The sequence below is a fragment of the Rhinolophus hipposideros genome (assembly GCF_964194185.1).
Source record: "Rhinolophus hipposideros genome assembly, chromosome: 1".
In the NCBI taxonomy this organism is placed as follows: domain Eukaryota; kingdom Metazoa; phylum Chordata; class Mammalia; order Chiroptera; family Rhinolophidae; genus Rhinolophus; species Rhinolophus hipposideros.
Window position 1 is genome coordinate 9,532,834 of NC_138047.1, and position 22,399 is coordinate 9,555,232.

A 22,399-nucleotide genomic window follows, 5' to 3' on the forward strand; every position below is an offset into this window, starting at 1 on the left:
CATCTCTAGTGGGGATCACGTCCCAGCATCACACCAGAACCATCTGGCCTATGCATGTAGGTTTTGGGAAGGGGAAGTAGATGAGCGGTGTCATCATCAAAGCACTGCCCTGACTGGTTTGTATTCAGTGTCTCCCTCTGCTGGGAAGATGGCACGGGGATTTGCCAGTTGTTCCTTCAACATGTGCCAAGTCCATGGGAATTGGTTCTGGTGCTCTGGCTCACGGTGTCACTGTCTTCCTTTCAGCATGTGGCATGAACGTACATCACCGATGCCAAACAAAGGTGGCCAACCTTTGTGGCATCAACCAGAAGTTAATGGCTGAAGCACTGGCAATGATTGAGAGCACTCAACAGGTAGGAAAGGCTTTTAGGTGACAAGTTCCCACAATCTCATCTCCACAAGGACTACCCCAGTCCCTTTGCTCTTTGACCTGTAACAACTGAATGGGACGATATGGTGTCTATTTCTGAGCACTTGCCTTTCCCCTCTCACCTTCACAGCCAGATCCTCCTTCTGAGATATTTATTTAAGGCATTTACATTGTACAGATCTTTATAAGATCTTAAATTCTTTGTGGGATCAGCAGGGGCAGACACAAATAAATTCATTAAAATTATGGAAGATTCATCACCAGCTCTGTACATGTACACTAGGGCTATGTAATAGCCTGGGGAAAACACTTATTTGCTAAAATCATCCCTAGAATGCCCTCAGAACACTGCATCCAGGCCACCTGTTGCTTTGCCATTTACTAGCAGGCCAAATTCGTATATCCACATACAAACCGTCTTTAGGAACAGGTGATGCTATTTGTCCATCCAATGATCTTCTATTCTTATTTGTGACAGAAGTGGACGGCATGGGAGAAACCAGTTAGCCCCCAGGAAAAATATGAAGGAAGTGAAATACACTCTGCTTGAGCATAAAATACAATAGACAGATTCTCACGGGATATGGGATCCAAAGAGTCTTAAGGAAACGAAGACCTTTGGTTGTCCTATGTCTTTAGAAACCTTAAATGGTTTTTGTCCCCATGGAGAGCAGGCTGAGCTATTGTATCAGTGGTGAGTGGTCTGACTCTTTCTTTGTAATCTAGGCTCGCTGCTTAAGAGATTCTGAACACATCTTCAGAGAAGGTCCCGTTGAAATTGGTCCCCCATGCTCCATAAAAGGTGAAGCAAGTCTGCCCTATGTATCAGCACCGGGGAAACGAGGTAGCTATCCTGGCCCCTGTAGAAACCAATGGCAGTAATTAATCTTGATTACCCCAGTCCTCTGTACCTAGGTTCTCATTTACCTAGTCTGAGAGATTATTATTTGCCATTTAGAGGTTATAGACCTAGCTACCAACTAAGAGGCTCCTACTTCTTAGAAGTGAAACCAAATGCTCCCCAGTAGGAAACCTTATTTAAGAGGGTGGGAGGTTTGGGGTTGGGGGAGGAAATGGGATGGGTCCAGAGGAAACCACTGTAAATCTTTCCTTAGAATGTTAGAATGTAATTTCCTATCACTGTTAAACCATTATATAGAAATAAATCCACCATAAAGCTCAGTGATGGGAAGACCATCTTATGCTGCACCCTTGAGACTGTTCTGGGAAGTTTAAGAGTAGAGAGGGGAAGAACAGCAAGGCCCAAAGTCCTTCACATTTAGGACACAATGGAAGTTTATCCAGCCTACTGTGTGAAGGTCACTCATGATAAGATGTGACCACCTGATTCTGGAAACTGAATAGTTTCAGAATACATCATAAAACACTTATTTTCCTTAGATTTAGGGAGATTATGAACGAAAAATAAATGTCATTACTCTCTAACCACAAAAAAGAAATGGTAATTCTGTGATGTGATAGTGGCAATCATATCACAACACATAAATCTATCAGATTAACGTAGTGTGCACCTTAAATGAACACAAGGTGATAGAAACGTCAAATACGTTTCAATAAAAAAATAAAAATTATAGACGGGAGAGAAGGAAAGAATCCAAAAAATTTTCCCCACACCGCCTCCGGCATGGGTTGAGGAATAAATCAACTTAAAATTTTTAAAAGAAAGGTTGGGATTAGATTTGAGGAGGGTGTCCAGGCAGAGAAGTAGAGCGTGTCTCAGAGATGAGGCAAATAGGCAGCAGGTTGATTTGAAGACGGTGGCGAACGATGTAATTCGGATCTTGAACAATCTGCCGTCCATTTCCTCTCCCCTCCTCTGGTCAGTCAGATAAATTGACACAACTGTGCGTGTGAGCCACGTGAGCACCTGAGAACCATTCTCCTCACATTTGGTGGAAATCCCTATTCGGCCATGATTTGACATGACGAGAGGTGCTCATTTGTGTTATGCATATAGTCTTCTGCTGACTGGAATGTTTCCAAGCTTGAAATGTTCCCCAGTCTGGTGGGCAGATCAAGAGGCCCAATCCAGCCCCGTACGCCAGGCTCACAGGCAGCAGGACCCCCTTTTCCGCGTTATTACACTGGAGCCTAGAATGGAAAAGTGTGTTCTCCAAGCAGCTACAATGGCCCTCCATTGTGCCTCGTTTCCTTTTAACCACTGGTTACCCTTTACAGAGCCTCAGGGGATCTCCTGGGAGTCTCCCTTAGACGGGATTGAGAAAACGTGCCATCGTCCAGAACCTGAACTGAACACAGAAAGGCCATCTCTACAAATGAAATTAAACATCGAGGATTTTATCTTGCACAAAATGTTGGGGAAAGGCAGTTTTGGCAAGGTATGATACTGCACTGTAGAATTCTACGAACCAGCTTCCAAAAATGGAGGAGCCAAGCTCCTGGCCAGGAGGACTAAACTCGGGGGACGAGAACTGTGGGTGGGTGAGCAGGGAGCATGTCCCTGCACGTTTCGTGAGAGGGTAGAGATGGGGGAGTAAACAGGGGCCCGGGGACTCCGGCAGGCTCTGCTTCCTGGGAATGGTTGTTCCCAAGCCATTTCGCTTCAAAGGTGTCCATGCCACGAGCTTATTAGTTTGGAATCTTTGGCCGCCTGAGAAATGGGAAGGTGCTTCAGCAAGTTGCTATTTCACACAGGTTTTTTTGCTTGGTTGGTACAGTTTGGATTGTTGTTTTGCTCCCTTCTAACACCTAGAGTGTTGTTTTACTTCTTACATGATTCTTTTTCTCTATCAAAAATCCTCACCCTTCTATTAGTTTGCTAGGATGACAGCAACAAAATACCACAGACTGGTCAGCCTCCACAACCGAAATTTATTTCTCACAGTCAGGAGGCTGGAAGTCCCAGATGAAGGTGTCAGCAGCGTTGTTTCTTCTGCAGCCTCTCTCCTTGGCTTGTAAATGCCACCTTCCCCGTGTCCTCTCGTCATCGCCCCTCTGCATATCTGTGTCCTGATCCCCTCTTCTCAGAAGGACACCACTGAGGGCCTACCTCAGTGACCTCATTTTTACTTAAGCATCACTGTGATGACTCTGTCTCCAAATCCACTCACATTCTAAGGTCCTGGGGGTTAGGACTTCAACCTATAAGCTTTTGGGAAGGGACACAATTCAGCGCACAACATGGCTATAGCTTGAGAGTCCTAGGAAAAGCTCCCTGGAGAAAGTCCCTCCTCTAAATTCTTCCTGCCACACACTCATGTTATGGGCTATCTCTGCCAGTCACAGGGGACAAGGAGAGCAGGAGGAAGAAGAAGACATGATTTAGGAAATTATAATCAATTATCGGGACGGGATAATATTTACAAGTGATGGGAGAATATTTATAAGCCAATGCTTGTCAAGAGGGATGACATGGGAAATAGGATATCAGGTTATTTTAGCTAGGAAGGATATCTAATGTACTACATTTGTGGATGCGATGCCTTTGAAAATTGTAGCCAAGGCCTACTGTCCCATGAATTTGTGCATCCAAAACCAGCATTGTGCTTACCACCTCTTCACCAGACTTTGGCTGTAAAACTTACCCAGTTTATTTAATAATAAACAAACTAAAATGCAACTGATTGTTGTCACAGCTGAATGACATTGGGGTTTGGATTTAAACACCAGTGCCTCGCCTGTGGCAAAACCTATTCTGCCCTGCACATGGTAGCAGATAGCCACTAATTCCTTCAGTTCGTTTCCACAGGAATATGAACCACAAGAGGCCCATTTGGTGTTGACCTGAGTGTAACAGGCAATTTTGCCACCAGTCTTCATTATAACTGAGCATCAATGAATATGCCAGGATAACCTGTTACCAAAAATTGAAAACACATTACAGTGATAGGAATTACCTTTTCAGCTTCTTACTTTATGGATGGTTTTGGGATGTTTTATTGAAAGAAGCAATTACCAAAGCAGTATTTTTAATTGCTAATGCAATGTTTATCTTTCTCTGTTCCGGTGTGGATTTCTACACTCGAACATCCACACCTACAAACCTACAAGCCTTCGTGAGTATCTCAAGGGACAAGTGAGCAAGTGAGAGCTTCAGGTCTCCTCTGCTCTATGTCCCCGGAATCAGCGCCCTGGGTCTCTGCCCAGTGGGACCCAACGAGAGAAGGACAAAGCAGCAGAGCACCACGGGAACAGCCATCTTTCCTTTCCTCACACACAACACTGACAATCCTCCAACGCCTGTTTTTCTTCTTTCTTTTCTCTCTCTACAGGAAGTATGGCTCCCCACCCAAATGGTAGCCTCTATATTCTTGTTCTCTACCTACTTTGAGCCCCAGGAGAACAAACTGCATGTTTTGTGACGCTCTGCACATTATGCACGAATTCCCATCTAAGCTCTACCCAGCTCTATCAAGCCCTGCTACCCAAAAGCTGTATATCTGCGCTATAGCTTTTAAAACATAGACATATGCATTTCACTACTGGTTTAGCATCACTGACTTCAGTATTCCCAGAAAGACAATAAAAGATACAAATAGCAAGTGCTCTTAGTGACTGTCATTTACACAGCATTTCATAGTTCACAAGCCACCGTCCCATGGTATCCCATGGGATTTTCACCGGGGTCCTGTAAGTCAGAGAACATGCTGACAGCCAGCACTTTTCCACGTTAGGAAACTGAAGCCCAGAGAGGTTAACGACTTTGCCCACATTCCCACAGCTAGTAAACGTCTGTGAAATGAGGCCAAGCCGGAGTTTCCTGCCTCCAAACGCCAGTGTCCTGTCAGTCGTCTGTGGCTGTATTGTTTGCAAAGGCCAAAGTTGTAGAAACACTCCATCAAGTGCTGTCTGGTGTCCTTTCATGTGAGATTCATGACGTCATGTAAAAAAAGGACACTCTCAAGTTCAACTTTCCACCCCGTAGCTCCACGAATTGGAGAAGGTTAAGGCACTCTGTGAACCTAGTTGTTTCATTTTTCCTATCTGCCTTGCAGAGTGTTCTGAGCTACGAATTAAATAGATAATAAGACAGCACCTGCATAGTACAAAGCAGAATGTGTGACACATAGTAGGTCCTGAAAATGGGATTAAGTGTCTGTGCCCTCAGAGAAGCTGGTGTGTGGCCTTTACGTGCGGAAGAGAGCGCTAATCCTTTTTGGCCTTGAAAGACCAGCTAAAACTTGGAGTAGGGTTTGATGCTCATTTGCAGTGACGTTTCAAGTACAAATCAAATCCTACACCCCACTGCGAGCTGCCACTTCCCTCAGTACACATCTGTCTCGGTGCATTTTTCTTATGAACTCACTCAGGTCCCTGGGCAGACAGGCCATACCTTTTTAAACAGAATTCCTTTGAAAGGTACAAGGAGAGTAATAAAGTGTCAAGTGACACCCTACACCAGTGAAGCACTCTATTTTGTCTCCGTAAAGGGAACGGAGGGGGTTGGAGAAGGAATCCTCCTTTCTCACTCAACGCCTCGCCCTCACGATTTAGTCTCTTCTTTAATGAGCATGAATCCAAATTCTAAACTAACTTCTTCCATTCCTTCTAGGTCTTCCTCGCAGAGTTCAAGAAAACCAATCAATTTTTTGCAATAAAAGCCCTAAAGAAAGACGTGGTTTTGATGGACGACGATGTTGAGTGCACGATGGTAGAGAAGAGAGTTCTCTCGTTGGCCTGGGAGCATCCGTTCTTAACACACATGTTCTGTACATTCCAGACCAAGGTATGGCTTCTGCACAGAAAACCCTTCGTCCTCCTCCCCCCAGTAAATCCACCTGTCCAAGCACGGTGCCCCCCATGGCGGCCTCCCTGGGAGATATGGGCTAAGGTCTCCATTTTTTTCTTCTTTACCTCTCAGCCCACCTTCTAGCCACCCAAACAAGTTTCTTCTCCTCTCCACACCATTGAAACAATACTTAGAATTTTTCCATGTAGTGGATTGGGAAACGGCTTGACTTCTGGATTTGTCTGTTTGCTTTTTCAGAATTTGGTTTAACTTACATAACAACTAGGATCGTGGCACTTTATGACTTGCTTGACAAAGCAGTCCCTTTGTGGGGGTGGGAGGGGAACGTGACACCTGTTCATTCATCTACTTGAAGAGGCAGAAGCTGGGAAACAGATCAAAATGTATGTGCACTGATATTTCCCCTTAGAAGGCCAGGAGACGAGCAGCCCTTACCAGGGGCTGCGAGGCCCCAAGCAGTGAGGTAAGAGGGTGAGTTTTGTCAGAAGTGTCTCCTGCTCTGGGAGGGTGCTTGTCCTGATCTCTTACATCCTTAAAACAATTGTAATCACTTTTTCTGTTCCTGACTCAAAAGTTATCCAGGATCATTTTAGAAAATTTGGAAAATGCTTATACACTCAAAGAAGATCCTTTCTAATCCCACAACTTGGCTATATTCACTAATAACACTTTAAAGTTTATCCTTCTAGATTTTTCCCTCGAGTAGATTTTTTAAAAATAAAATAGCAACCTATTGTAAATATCAAGTGTTCTGTAAGCTGCATTTTTAACACACTAGTTATGCATTTCCTCACATCTGTGGATATTCTTCTAGAACGTGACTTATCAAGTTAGAACATGTATAACGTTTTGTTCTGGTTTAAATAACACTGAAGTGGACATCCTTGCAGGTCAATCTTTATGCACAAGCATTATGATTTCCTTGTGTCATTTTTCTACGCTCCTTCACCCCGTCTCCATCAGATGTAGCGTAGAATAATAAGCAGACCCATGTGGGATCGTGTGGTTATAATCCAAAGCGCATGAAGAGATTTTTCTCCATTTCAAGCCCTGATGCTAGCAGAAGTGTGAATGACAGAAGGCCGCTAAGCTGCCGGTAGCCACAGTGGGTATTTGTGGGGAAACTGTAGGAATTGGTCAGAAAATGTAGAGGGCACCTAGGGCTTTCATCCTCACTTCTCCAACTCCCAGTGGGTTCTCAACAAATGTGTAATGAAGGAGTGAATGAATAAATACACGTAGCAAAAATAGTGTGAACTAGACCACAAGAAAGCACGTGCTGAGCATATACTGCAATCAAAGCCCTGTGGAGGATACGGAAATGTAGAACACACTATTCTCCTGAACTCGAGAATTTCATACCCTAATAAAAGAGACCAGGTGCTACTTCAAATGGTGGTGAGCAATATTACACTGCAGAATGCAGACTCTAAGCACCAGGGCTGAGAAAACTTAGAAACTGGAGTTCTGGAATTGGGATAGGCAGAAAGGGTTTGGGGCAGTAGAGGTGTGGGGGTGATAATGATAAGCTGCTTATGAGAAAACGGGCTTATTTTCTGGGGCAGGGAGTACTTTGGAATTTCTGGTTATGAGTTTGATTTTCTACTAGAAATTTTGTCCTGGATATCACAAATATCTGTTGATCTGGGATGGTGTAGATATGCCACCGAAAGGCAAAGTGAGGGACTCTTCAAGTCTGTCTTCTGAATTTTCTGGGCACCCCGGCGTTGTTTACCATGTCACTATTCCTCCTGAAATACTGGGAAGCTTGTATAAATGTTAAATATACCTTAGACCAGACTTCTAGGGGCATAATGTAATCAAGCTCCACTTGGCACTTTTTCCCTGCTGGTTTTTTTGTTTTAATATTTGTACATATGATTGTCTTTGTGTCTTGGGGGGAAGGCTATTACGAATCCCACTCTGTAGAACATAGGTATAGTCCCTTCTCTGTTCGTGTGTCAGGGCTCCAGGCAGGACTCCCTTCTTTCCCTGCCCTGGGAGACACTCGTAAGGTTCCGTGCAGCCACAGTGCTTCACCCAAACAGGAAGGCAGTGCATGGGAGACGTGGCAGAGAATGTGCACACAGGTCTCAGTAGGACTGGCTTACCACATAAATTTCAAGGAAGTCAGTCCTTTTAGAAATAAGAAATGCAAAAAGTGTAAAAGCTTGCAGTACACTTTCTGAAGGACCCTGAGTTGCTTTTGAGATGTCCTAATTTATTATTCAGATCTTGCCCGTCAAAGAAAATAACCAATGAAATACCTCAGCTGAGTGTACAAAGCAACAATTGACATGAACGATGATTTGCTCTGGGAACATTCGGAAATGGCCTTTTTGAGGGGACAGTCCGTCATCTCTGCATACTAGTGAAGATGTGAGATAAGATCATGGCTATTTACTTTTCTAGGGAATTGTTGTCTTTTGGAGAAAGTTATTCATTTGCTTTCTGCCTCCAAAGAGCTCACCTGTTGAATGCCAGATATTTCGGCAGATTCTGAGGATGGTATTCCCTTGTTCTTGATCAGGGTGTGTGGGTTAAATCATTAGAGGCTTTTGAGTTTCGTTGGGAGGGGGGGGCCCTATGACCTGTTGAAGTGTGGAAATAAGGAAAAGTCAAGTCGGAAGCCACAAAGAGTGACAATAGCTGTGGACTGACCTTCTGAAGTTTAGTCCCAGCTCATTCACTGATCAGCAGGGCTCCGGGGCTGCCTCCTCCCCTCCCTGCACGGGACCAGTAGGAGTCAGCAGGCACCCTGTGTGACAGCTGTGCCCGGGCGTAGGTGTGCAGGGCAGTTTCTACGGGATCTGATGCTGCATCTCCATGAAGCTCAGGAGGAAAGAATCTCTGAAATTCATTCATTCTCTCCATGCTAGATCAAGGTGACTTTGTGCTTCATTCCAGCTGTGACACAAGTTACTGGCATCAGAGCCCAGTAGAAATCACCAGGATGAGAGGCTGGTGTCTTAGCAGGAGGAAGGAATGACTTGGTCCCCTTTCCTTTATTTTGTACTAACATTTCTTTATTACTTGTAATATTTGTATTTTGTGTCTCACATGGAAGTCCATATGTCTTGAATTGCACAGCCCCACTTCGTATCAAATTCAGCATGTACGCCGGCTAACTTTCTCACTACTGGATTTCAAGCCCATATATCCAGTACCTATTTTCTAAGAAATGTGAACTTTCCTAAGACAATTCAACTGGGAACTGGGAACAGTGTTCAGTCCGACCCTGTGTCTCTGTGTCCAGCTGTTGGCCTCTTACATGTTCAGACCATGTAAGTATCTTAGTGACATGACATCTCTGTAGTAACTAAATGCTCATCTTTGGGGAAGAAAACACACTGAGAAAAATAATTTTCCTCTCTTTTTAATTGTACTAGAGTAAAAAAAAAAAAAAAAAAAAAAACCAAAAAGTCAATAACTCAAGTATCCAAAGTTTCTCTGATCTATTTCTGGTAACACTATGTTAAAATAAGAGGGTTTAGTTCCAAAATGAGTTTGGAAAAAAAAGATGTGTCTCACACTGTGAGAGCACCATTTTGTTTTGTTTTTTAAGGGGGCAGTTTTCCTTAGAAACTGAAAGTGAACTACGGCCTACCTTTACTTGTGTCTTTGAATTCTGAAAGTTCTATCTCTATTCAAGTCTATCTGTACTCAAGTAATTTAAGAAGTGTTACCATTTCACACCTTAAGGTTTTAGGTCACATGAGAACACCCCTGAGCCCCTCCTCAGGTTGGGTGGGGTGAGGCGCTGTGGGGTGGCAGGTCTCCATACAGACGCACCCCCCCGCCCCCCGGCACCATGTCAGGAGTCACCACACGAGTGTTCATTCCCACGGACACCACTGTCCTGACTTCCACACTCCCCATCTGAACCAGCTCAACCTTCTCAATCAGTAGTACTTTGATGGAAAAGAAACCTGAGTTTCATTTTCCATTTACAGAACACACAAAGCTTGATTTCCCGACCAACTGCAGAAGGGTCATCCCTCTCTCTGTTTATGGTTTCAGGTTAGGAACTTATGCCTGACACTTTGTGTGACTTTCAACAAATCACTTAACATTTCTTTACCGTGTCCTCTTTTTGCCTCCAAAAAACACAAAACAAAAACAAATGTGTTTTGTTTTGTTTTGTTTTGTTTTTAAATTTAAAAAAAAAAAAAGCACCTGCAGAGGAGCTTGAATCCTTTGTGGAGAAAGTGCCATACTAACTGCAAGATTTTATTATTGTTTGAAATAAAAGAAAAACTCACAAGGCAGTTATTTTAAAAGTATGTCATTCTGGTAGTTTCCATGGTTTTGAAGGCAAAAATCTATCAAAGATTGCCAGAAGGGTTTTAATTTCAAGCATTTCATTCAGAAACCGCCTCATCTCAGGAACGCTTTAATCCATAAACCCTCCAGCTGAGTTAGGAGCTCTGACAATTATCACAATTTTAGCAAAGAAAAGAAAAAGCACAGGAACCACACATGCCAAAACACTTATCCGTGAACTAAAACGAGAATTAACTTTTTGTGTCCTCCCCATTCATAGTGACTGATAAGCGTCTTCAAAGTCCCCCGGCAGTTTTCTGATACTAAGAATGCTTGGAAAATGTTGTTTCAGAAACTGCGTTTCACTTTGATGCACAACTCAACTGTGATTCAGCAGATGTTCGATTTACAGTCAATTTGAAGATTTCTGGTAACTTTGTGTGGCACACTCTGCCCCCAAAGACATGAGAGATAATCACCGATTAAGGAGCAAACATTCAGGTGTTCGGTGATCACGAGTGCTGCCTGGGGAGTTGGAAGTGTCATGCCCTTTCTGCACACCTGCTTTGTAAGCTCGCAGCTACTTCCTCCGTTAGTTGTTCTCTCAACGTCCCCAAAGGATTGTCCCCAGCTTCCCACAAGACACGAGCCTCTTACATCTGCTTCTAGAGTATTATAGGAAAGCTTGCTCAAAACTCTCTCCTTCATAATGGCTTTCAGATCCACTAAATCCTACTTAATAACCATTCCCTTTGGCTCCCTTGGGTGTCTCAGCTTACAAGACCCAGAAAGGTGGTTTTGTTCCTGTGTCGCTTGGCCTTTTCTGGGACTGCCTTCAGAGGCACTTACTCTGTTTCTCCATGTAAGTAATACATTCCTTAATTATCAAGAAGCATGGTTTGTTCTTTTCCTTTTCTGCATTTTCCCACAGAATGCTAGGTAATGTTCCGGGGGGGTGGGAGTAGAAGAAAAAGAAATCATCCTATAGTAATTACCTTGGCTGACTATAACACATCTGCCAGAATCCTCAGGTGCCAGAGAGGCTGGTCCTGGACAAGCTCAGAGGAGAGGATGTCCACCTTCAGCATATCCGCTTCCAACTCTCATGCACTTCAATCCTGAGTTGTCCTTCACCCCGAGTTCCCAGCCTCTTGTGCCCACTACAGCTGCTTGACTCTCTGCGTTGGTCCCCAAATCATGCTTATCTCTTCATCTCTCCTCATTAAAGCTTCCATCACTACAATGTCCTTTTCTCAGCCAACAGTGTTAGAGAAAACATATGACAAGCAGCACACACTCTGAGCAGTAACTCCTGCTAAACTAGGGCACTTGGAAATGCAGTTCCATATTAAACCAAAACCACACAGCACCTGAGGGGTGACGGCACACAACGTGAGGAAGGGACAGATGTGGGACTCGGCAAACAGGCAGTGGTGGAAATGGTGGGAAGACGTGAGAGTTGGGATAAACCCACTGAAGAGGCTCAGGCACCAAACCAAAGAAAAGCCCCTTCTTCAGAAGCAGGAGGAGGAAGAGGGGGGAAGGCGACAGAAAGATCCCTCAGGGAGGTAAGGGGGAGACCTCGGAGTCGAGCCAGTGGAGAGGAAAGAATTTCAAGAAAGTGAGGACCGACAGTGTATTCAGAGTGGCAAAGAGGCCAACTGTTGACTTCGTTTAAGAGGAACAGACAGAAGAATCTTAGCAGGAGGATGTCGGCGTATGTCAGGTTGACAGAGACATAAGGAGTGAGCGGCAGGCAGGTGGAGGTGGTGGTTCTACAGAAGTCTTTCAGAAAGTGTGTTTCAGAAGATAGAAGCCTGCTATGATCACAGGGTTTAAAGGCTGAGAATAATGGAAACTGCTTGAGACAGAGAAAGAAACCAGACAATAGGGAGGAGTTTGTGGTGGAATATTCTGGAAGGAAAGGGGTTAGGAGGACTGTTGCTTCTGAGAGATGAAGTGAAAGGAGGAGGCAGGAGAGAACGACTCGGTTAACAGGAGAGGAAATTTGAGGATGCTCACAGTGAATGCAATCACCCCAACAAAGTAGGACATTGCCTCGGGCTAGAAATGAGAGCAACAGAACCAGGCCTGAGACGCTAGAGACACAGAAAAGACTGGAAATGTCAGTAGCGGGGGCACCAAGAAAGATACAGTAAGAGAGAGAAGAAATTTTGAGGTACTATCTAAGGACCAACGTTTAAAGGGAAAGCGTCTGATGGGAATTTCCAGGGATGGAAACTGTCAAGGTGAGATTAGCCTTCAAGACAAAGAAATAGAACTTACTGTGTGACTTTTACAACCATTTCATCATCTGCGTTTATCCAGAATGGGAATGAGCTCTTAAATCCTAAGTGCTTAATAGGATTTAAAAAAATAATAATAAGCAATAGTTCTCCAGGAAACGCTATGAAAAAAACTGTTTCTAGAAGAGCATTTACAAATATTTTAAGTGGACACTGTCAACGAAAATAAATTAAAACATGTTTCTAGAAGTCATCATTCAAGGGAGATTTTGAATAGAACCTACAACGCTACCTCCTTTGTGTAAATTTCTACCTTTATAGGGCAAATAAACATTATGAGAATTTAGTAGAACTTTATTAGTCTCCATATTCTTGTCATTATTTTATTGATATTTGTATAAATTCCATATGAAGAAGACTCTAAAGAATGTTTTTCTTCTAGTCAAATACATTAGCATTACTTGGAATGTACTGGCTGGTCTATGTCTACAAGTTTTTTTAATTAATAGACTTTATTCTTTAGAGCAGATTTAGGTTTATAGAAAACTTGAATGGAAAGTACAGAGAGTTCTCACATGTCCCCTCCTCCCGCCTAACCCCCATAGCTTCCTCTATTTTTAACATCTTGCTTTAATGTGGTTCATTTATTATAACCGCTAAGTCAATATTGATGCATTATTATTCACTAAAGTCTACATTATGGTTCACTTTTTATATTGAACATTCTACAGGTTTTGACAAATGTATGACATGCATCCACCATTATAGTGTTATATACAATTGTTTCAATGCCTGAAAATCGCAGGTGGGAAGGGAGCTGTTTTATTCTGAGGACTCTATTTGTTTTTTAAACTTTTATTTATTTAAGTGTGTTTTTCCAGGACCCATCAGCTCCAAGTCAAGTAGTTGTTTCAATCTAGTTGTGGAGGGCGCAGCTCACAGTGGCCCCTGTGGGGATCGAACCAGCAACCTTGTTGTTAAGAGCACCGCTCTCTAACCAATTGAGTTAACCAGCCGCCCCTGACCACTGATCTTTTTATACTATCTCCATAGTTTTACTTTTCCAGAATGTTATATACTTAGAACCATGTAGTCTTTTCAGATTGGCTTCTTTCACTTAGTAATATGCATGTAAGTTTCCTTCATATCTTTTCATGGCTTTAATAGCTCGTTTCTTTTTATTGCCAAGTAATATGCCATTGTCTGGATGGACCACAGTTTCTTTATCCATTCACCTACTGGGGTACATCTTGGTTGCTTATAGCTACTAATTTGATTAGTTATACTCATTTCATTTTCTTATGACAGACTCAAAAGACAAAGAATTTTTTCAATGTAAGAAGGAGGCAGATCCCCTTATTTTGACACCAAAGGAACAGAGATCCAAACATCAGCCTAGCTGACCACAGTCTAGTGCTCTTCTCTAGATAACACTCTCAACCCAAAATTGTTAATAACCTTGAGATTTCAAGGTACTTAAACCTCAAATCCAACTCACGGCTCAATTAACTGGAGAATTAGCCACGGCATGTCCTAAATTTAGACTCAAGCAAGAGGGTCTCTCCCCACCCTCTCACTTGAGAAGCCTCCTTTTGGCCTTCCGCCAGCCACTTCTCCCCACAGAGCAAGGAGTCATGCCTCTCTCTTTCCCCATCCCTGTTCCTAAGCCATGCTCTAGAACCCCAGAATTCCAGACCCAAATAGCTCAATGCATGTGTGAACATCTTCCTAGATTCTGCTGTAGGAAGTGGGAGCGGGCAGGAATTCTTTCCCCATGAGGCCACTTAACTGGGACAAGAACTGGGGGAGTTCTAAACTCGTCACTGGCTGTCTTGGTCATGATTGACATATATTTCATAGGAATATACTAGGACAAACATACTTAGTTTCATAGTTGATGAGCTTGATTTATAACATTTAAAATTTTAGACACATGATATGGGGCACCTGTTTGTATTCTTGCTCCAGACCTTGTAAATGGTGGGGCCCTTCCTGCTCTGACCGTAATACAACTCCATGCTTTCCTTTCCTGTGTGACAGAGTAACAACAATACATGTAACAAAGTTCAACACGGACTAAGGAGTCCTTACTATGTGCCAGGTCCAGGGCTACGTACTGTATGTGCATTATTTCATTTAATTTTAGATATGGATTGGCTCCCCATTGTTCTCAGGGTGCACTTTCCAGAAGTTTCTATTGGCTGTAACAGGATATGTTCCAAGGTAGAGCTGATTTCAGTATTATACCATAATCTTGGATGTCACAACATTTATTACATATGCTTACCATATGATATTCTTAAAGGGGTACCAGTAATGAATATTGTACTTCTAATTGCATTTCTTCTTCAGACATTGCAAATCTTCTCTTGTATAAAATGCATCACATTAATTTACTAGCCTTCAAAGGAAAAAAAATAGTAGGAAAAAATGACTACAACTATTCTTTTCCTCCTTTTCCCACTTTATTTTTTCTGGAGAGGGAGTCTATATTCCTGACCTCAATTGCACGACATTTGCCAAGTTCTCTGTGTATTTTCAAAATTAATTGTTATTGGTTTGATAAAATCATTAGCTAATTTCTTTAATGCTATAAACTTCTCCTGTATTCAACAAATACAGGCACATTTGGTAACCATCAGCTATACTGAATAGTCATCGTTACTAAATAATTTTCTGAGCTCCTTGTTTTCATTCTCTTCTTAAAAAGGAATGTAATCGTTCTAAGGAGAAAGCAGTGTAGAAGTTAGATCATATCAAAATAACTTCTGAGTCGATCTTTACATTTCCCCTTTACTAATTCTAGAATATCCATTCACAAAATGTTCTTTTAAAGAACTATCTTACATTATAAATATTGATATATTTTGACAGCCCTAGGACTTTTAACTTCTTTAAATGATATTTGTGTGTGCAAACACAGTCTTGTGAGAAATCTATCACTTTAATCTTGTATTTAGTCATATTTCTTTTATATTATGAACATAGATTTTTATTTTAATGATGCTTCCTTTTTTAAATCTTTCTGATATTTCTATTCTTCTTTGAAAGAATTATTCTATTTGCATTATTTTGATGAAATGTGATTTTAAAAGTATGTGATCAGATGACTCTACTACCCGATGCCTTGGATATACTTTATTTATGTTTAAAAACCTGCCAGTTTCAATTTAAGTGACCTGAGAAAGATGGCATCTGACTTGACATCCAACACTGAACGTAAATTTCCAGGCCAACACTACAAATAGGGCTACCATGTTTCCCGAAAATAAGACTTAGCTGGACCGTCAGCTCTAATGCGTCTTTTGGAGCAAAAATTAATATAAGACCCAGTCTTATAAAGACCGGTATAATATAATACAATACAATACAATACAATACAATACAATACAACATAATATAAAATATTGGGTGACTAATAATGAAATTGACTAGAGTACAAGGCCCTAACTATTCCTTATACTTTGGGGAATCTGCTCTTCATAGCCTAAATCTGAACAAGAATAATCTACTCCCTTGGCAAATAGTGAGAATCTACGCCATATAAACATAAAGGGGTAGAAAAATCACTCATCTAAAACTTTTAAGTAAAATTCATTAATACTTTCCCTCATTATAAAAGTAATTACACCAAAACATCCTTTCAACACTGGAAAGTACACAAAACTATTATAAAAGAAGAGAGTTGTTCCCAGTTATATTGTTCGAGGATACCCAGAGGTAGGATTTTGGAGCATTTTCTTTCTTTTCCTTCTTTTTGTACCTTTTTTCTTTATATCAATGATAATTTAGTAACTTTAAAATCTTCCACAGAGTAGGTCATTTTCCCCTCAAAATCACATTCCTTAAAACTTGCCCTTTATGTTGAAACTCAATCTGTTCCCGAGACCCTCCCGTACTGTGAACATACTTGTATATTTCTCAATATGCATGGCATGTGCATCACATGTAATAAGTGTTGTCATAAATATAATAACAGCTGATATTTATAGAGCATTTACTGTGTGTCAGTCCCAGTCCATGTTCTACGCACATTACACATTTTAGTGCATTTAATCTTCACAGAAACCTTATGAAGTAGACACTATCATTATCCCCATTTCACGGTTAAGGAAAATGAGGTGGCCCTAAGAGGGTCGGCAACACATTAAAGGTCAAGCAGCTAGCTACTAAGTAGGGGAGCCAGGATCCGAATTTGGGCAGCTTGGCGGCAAAGTCCATAGGCCTAACTGTTACATTGCCTCTCATTTGGAGACCTAATCATATCAAAGAAAACAGTTTTAAAATTCATGAAATAGGGTCCTGTTTGTACTTCTGTGATGAAGGAAAATAATTTGGGTGTTATTAATGCACGAAGACCCTGTGGGACAATTAAGCCAGTAAATACCAACAAAGGCTGAGTTCTCACTGGAAGGTACAAACCTCTAGAAACTGGAACATTATTTCTGACATATACTAACGAATCTATTGAAGGCAGTGAATTTTACTAATTAGAGTTTACAGTAGAAATATAAACAGGCCCTAATAAATGAGTTTGCTGGTCCACAGAGAGCCATTTCTCGCTCCCTCCCCTCTCCCTTCTCCTCCTCCCCCTCCATCTATCTGTCTCTCTCTCTCTGTCTCTCCATCTCTGTCTCTCTCTCTCTCTCTCTCTCTCTCTCTCTCTCACACACACACACACACACACACACACACACACTCTATCTCTACATTTTTATATAGAAAGTAAATATGTGATTATCTGTTAAGTTTGTTATACTATATTCTTTATGAAAAAGGCAATAAACCTGTTTTTCTAGAATGTTTTAATTTATAGCTCAATACAGAAGAAAGGAATAAAGTACTCCAAGTTCAGAATTGCTCCAGCCTTCTAAATTACAAGCATACCTAAGGAACTGAGTGTTGGTGTGACCACACCAATGCAGGACGTGTAAGTGTACCAGTGAGACGTCTGGGTGATCCCAGGATCCAGTGTGCCCAGCAGGTATGCCGGCCGGCTGCAAGCTCCGCCTCAACTGGGCGCTCCTCTGAGCGCACAGCTAGGGCAGCCCTGATCCCAGCTCCGTGGTCTATTTTGAGACAGGAAGTCCCTTCGTGTCCTCATGACCACAGAGCTCAGGATGTCAAAAAAGGCAGCACTCACAGGTTGTTATTCTCAACTAAAACCTTGCTTTGGAGGCACAGGAAGTAGAAGTAAAAATGCATATCTTCACTGAAGGGGACCCCCACCTCCATTTCTAATTCAGATTCAGTGCATCAACATTGTAAGTAAAAAGAGTCACAAAGGCAGAAAATCAAAGTCAATGTCTTGGTTAAATTTAAACCGGAATGATTTAAAGGATTTGGCCTCGAAAACCACTGAAATTAGTACATAATATATGTTATCCAAAATCTATTTTTTTCCAGCTCTTGGATTAGCAGACTATTTAAATATGTCCATTTTTTTATTAGTTTCAAGTGCACAAGACAAAGTAATACTTAGACGTTTATCATTTATATCCCTCACACTGTGTGAACCCCCCTCTCCCCCATCTACTACCCCTCTGATATCACACACAGCCATTATATTTCCACTGTCTCTATTCCTAATGCTGTACTCCACTTCTTGTAAACATATACATACATATATAAAATTATAGTTGGCATTCATTATTGTTCAGCTTCAGCTTCAGGTGTACAGTGCAGTGATCAGGCATCTACATCATCCCTGAGGTGGTCTCCCAAATGGGTAAATATGTCCATTTTTGTATACAGTCTTTACCTCCCTTCCTTTTTTTACCAGTATAAATTACTTTTACAGCTAAATTTCATATAGATATTTCACAAAGAAAATGAATACAAAGGAATTTAGAATCCTCCTAAAGCGAGCTCATGTTTTTATAAGAACATAGGGGAACCATCTATACAGTTCTTCCAACCAAGTAGTGAAAGATACTTGTAAAAACTGGAAAATTCAGTAGTTTGTACACAAACACACATAATTCTTTGCAAAAACCACAAGGCTATTTTGAATTTTTGAAAGTACTCAACATATATTTAAATGATTATGCAAGAATATAACAAATACCATTTTTAAAAGCACCCCAAAAAATAAACGAAAAGCCACAGAGCTTTGAATACCCATCTAGCAACAGAATATCAGCATTGATTATTGCCTTCAGTTGTCAGAAAATCACAGCAAAGCAATAACCGTTACTCTCTTGTTTTTATGGTCTGGCATACAGAGCAGCACGCGTATCACAGGAATATTTGTAAACTGGAGAGCTGATCGATAAATAAATGTTATTGAATGGTATATCAAATGCTTTCTTGTTAGTCAGAGGATGTGCAGCATTAGTCAATGAGCCACTTCTTCCAGTGGCCCTGATGCAATTATACTGTCAAACCCCAACTCAAACTCCCTTCACCCACAGGACCCAAACATGCCCAGTGTTTTATTGTTTCATTATAAGATCAGTGGATGAAGGAAGAACAGTCAGAGAACTTACCTTGAAGACCATGTACACGAAGATTTATGGGAACACTCACTTTACAAATCAGTCCACCTTGCAACCAACAGAGGTTGCAAGAACCTTAGTGTGTTTCCTCCTGCAGGAAACTTGGCCAAGTAAGGCAACCTTCCAAATTATAAAATTCACTTTTCCAAGGAGCCAGTAGGTAGGCAAAGTGAAAACAACTCACCGACTGCTTGGACCGGGGCGTGGGTTCTAGGGGTTGAGGTCCACTCCTTTGTTTTGATTCGTTTCCAAAGTCAGAGGTAATACACTTCTCCGGGCAGGCTTGCGGGAGTTCTTCCTAAAAGAATAAGATGCACGATTCAGAAACAAAATGCAAAGACTAATCCAGAAGTCATTCTCCTGCCATTCTTGTCTACTCAAAACATGGCTAAGCCACAGTCTGTTCTAACCCAGTCTGATTTTCAGCCCTGGGCCCATGGTGGGATTCATGCGTACGGTAAAGCAGCCAGGACGCGGACACAGAGATGCTGGCCCCAACAATAGCCAAGGTCTATTGGCAGAACCAGGAGACTATTAGATGGCAGGAGGCCCTCTGACTGGTGTTTTCGGACCTTCTTTGGGTAGCACAGTGGGCCATAATGAACCCAGCCATCATACTTACCGCCTTGGAGGTTCAAAGGAAAGGCTCATCTCTATTTCTTTCACTTGTCTTTAAATATGCGTTGCTTCTGGTCAAAGACTGCTGTTAAGAATTTTAGAAGCATACCATCTTCTTACTAATATTTATCATTTGGGAAGCACTATACAAGTCTTGCAATGTGCTCACTAGTCACAGTTTGTTCATTTCATCTTTCCCCCAAGAAAAGGGGAGGAAATTAAATGTACGGTGAAAATCAGAGAGTCTTTAGGCCAGTAAAGCGGGATGTAGTTAAGGGTCCTGCCAATCCTTCTCATTTCTCATAGGCTGAGACTGAAGCCCGGGGATGGTGAGGTTTATCTGATCTCAAGCCAGTTAGTGACAGCACAGGGACAGCATGTCCACGCCACAAACGCTGTGGATGACAAAAATCTAAGTCGCAGGCAGATGGAGCATCCAGTCCCCCACCACCCTCACGTGTCCGTTCTCACTCTCCTGAAAGAATCGTGGGCAACAGTTAACATGTGACCAGACCCAAAGAAGAGAGGTCTACACTGGCGAGTCCATATTCCCCCTCGGAAGCCTGCTTTGCATTTTCTGCCAGCTCGGGATCAGAACAGAAAGACCAGGCTGGAGGAGAGCCAGCTCCATTTCCCTCTTTGTTTCAAGAGCCACCAGACTGTGCTGGTCTTTTCTCTGAAAACGCTGCTGTGTTTATTTTTTGACTGGCTTTGAAATTGTTTCCTATAATGACAACAGCTAGCATATAGCAAGTGCATGCTGAGTGCCAACCGTGAGCCAGCTTTCTACGTATATCATCTCATTTAATATTCAGGACAACCCTAGGATGTGGGGATACCATTCCCTCCATTTCACACATGAACACTATGAGGCTCGATAGAAGCTGAGTTAAGACCTTGTTGTTTCTCCAAGGTCACAAATAGAGGAGATCTGAATTCAGGTCTGAGGAAGGGCGAAGTCCATGGCCATAACAATTACCCCTCGTCGCCGTGTTTCTCTGGGTGGGCCCTACGTGACCCAATCTGGAGTTTCCCCAGTGGGCAGACTTGCCTTTTCGATAGTGGTCCGGCCCCTGACCTGCAGGGTTCCAGGTCAGGGGCAGGTTACCCTCAGCTCTGAGCACTCCTTGCCAGATGTTTCCGAAAGTTTGAGGCTATTCTATTTGCATTTAATTTTTATGACTGGGATTTGGGATTCAACTTGGAAAAGGTTTACCCATCCTTCAAACTGCGATACTCAAAACGCAAACCCCGGGACTGTGTAGTTTGTATGTGCGTACGTGAATGCCAATTTCATCACAGAGCCATCTCACTGGGCCCAGAGTAGGCCCACGGGTTCCCCGGATGAGTGGATCCCAGAGACTTCCAAACAGCTATCAGAACCCCTAGGAGGTGGCAAAGATCTCAGCACAGCACCCTCCAGAGGAATAACAGGTCCCCCTTCCTGCCCACCCAAGCTGAGCTTTAAAAATTAAGCCATGTTTTAGCTGGTATTCACCCAAACCAAAGACTTAAAGCAAAATGCCATCATAAGTAACCAAAATCAATGGGCTTTTTTCAGTGCCCCCAGCTCAATATAAAGATGAGAAGTGTAACAGATCGTTTCAAAAGATTTACCGTGGAAGCATAAAGTCTTTTAGTGGAATTAAGTATGGCATCCAACATGCTGTAAATCGCCATTACTATTCAATTAGTAACCACTATGGCAGCATGGTCTTCTTGGAATGCCCATGGTAGTAAACAGTAGCCGAGTCCCATGGCTTCTTAGACTCTCTTTCGCGGCACAAATTCAATTCCCAATCCCTGCCACAGGTGCACAGTCTGATCTAGACACAAGAAGCGATGGGCCTGCTATGCCGGGCATGTGTAGGAGTAAGAGTTCACCTTTTGTCCCAAGTCGCCTTCCCCCGCTTTCAACAAGTCCAAATGGACAATTTGTAAATTCCGAAATGTCAGCCTTATAGGAATTTGGAAGCATCCTAACACTGGAAGGGAATCTTTCATCTGAGCACTGTTATAAATGGTGTCACTTTAAGCTTTTATACCTTTCGTTCTCCAGAATCTTTGGGCAATCCCACCACTGTGCGTATGGGCCATCATAGTTGTGGGTAAAAAGGTAAAGGTTAGAAAGTGTTCATATAATAGTTATGGCTACAAGAGCTCGAGGGCACAAGTGCTAATGAGAAAGGAGGTGTGTGCAAATGAGGCAAATGATTCATCTCAAAGTATGTGTGAAATATCAATGATATCATGTCAGCAGAGAATTTGGGCCTGTCCACAAGACCAAGAGTGGGCTCCACTGCCTCCCGTCTGAGGTCCATTTTGAAAAAGCAGAGTGACGCTTACATTTACCTGCATTTTTGAGAGAATGGCCACAATACATGGTTTCCCCTGTTCTGTGAAGACCTGACTTCCATTAAAATAACAGGCAATGTACTCATTGTCACAACAGGATGCCATTTCTACCAGCAGTTCCTATACTCTGGGGCCACAGTTAGTTTCACACCGAAACTTAAAGGTTAATTCTGTTAAAAAATCACCCAGGTGAGGTTTGCAGGTGCAAATTTATGCACAGACATGCCACAATGTCCCCACACTTTATGGATTACTAATTCTGTGGTTCATGGGGACTCTAAAAATCAGGGCGCTATGAGTCTAGTTACGGAGAACG

At 42.3% G+C, this 22,399-nt stretch overlaps 1 protein-coding gene across 6 annotated transcripts in view; it reads left to right on the forward strand.

Moving 5' to 3' along the window:
- The window catches only part of PRKCQ (protein kinase C theta), a gene marked incomplete at its 5' end in the record, with an annotated part of 113,669 nt that overhangs the window by 68,975 nt on the left and 22,295 nt on the right, over positions 1-22,399 (forward strand). For 4 of the 6 annotated variants that reach the window (XM_081053970.1, XM_081053969.1, XM_081053971.1 and 1 more), the window contains 4 exons: positions 247-356; positions 1,100-1,217; positions 2,573-2,733; positions 5,907-6,080. In XM_081053970.1, coding sequence (XP_080910096.1) covers positions 247-356; positions 1,100-1,217; positions 2,573-2,733; positions 5,907-6,080 — 563 coding nt within the window. The remainder of the gene's footprint in view (positions 1-246; positions 357-1,099; positions 1,218-2,572; positions 2,734-5,906; positions 6,081-22,399) is intronic. The other 2 variants (XM_081053972.1, XM_081053973.1) reach the window with 1 other exon arrangement.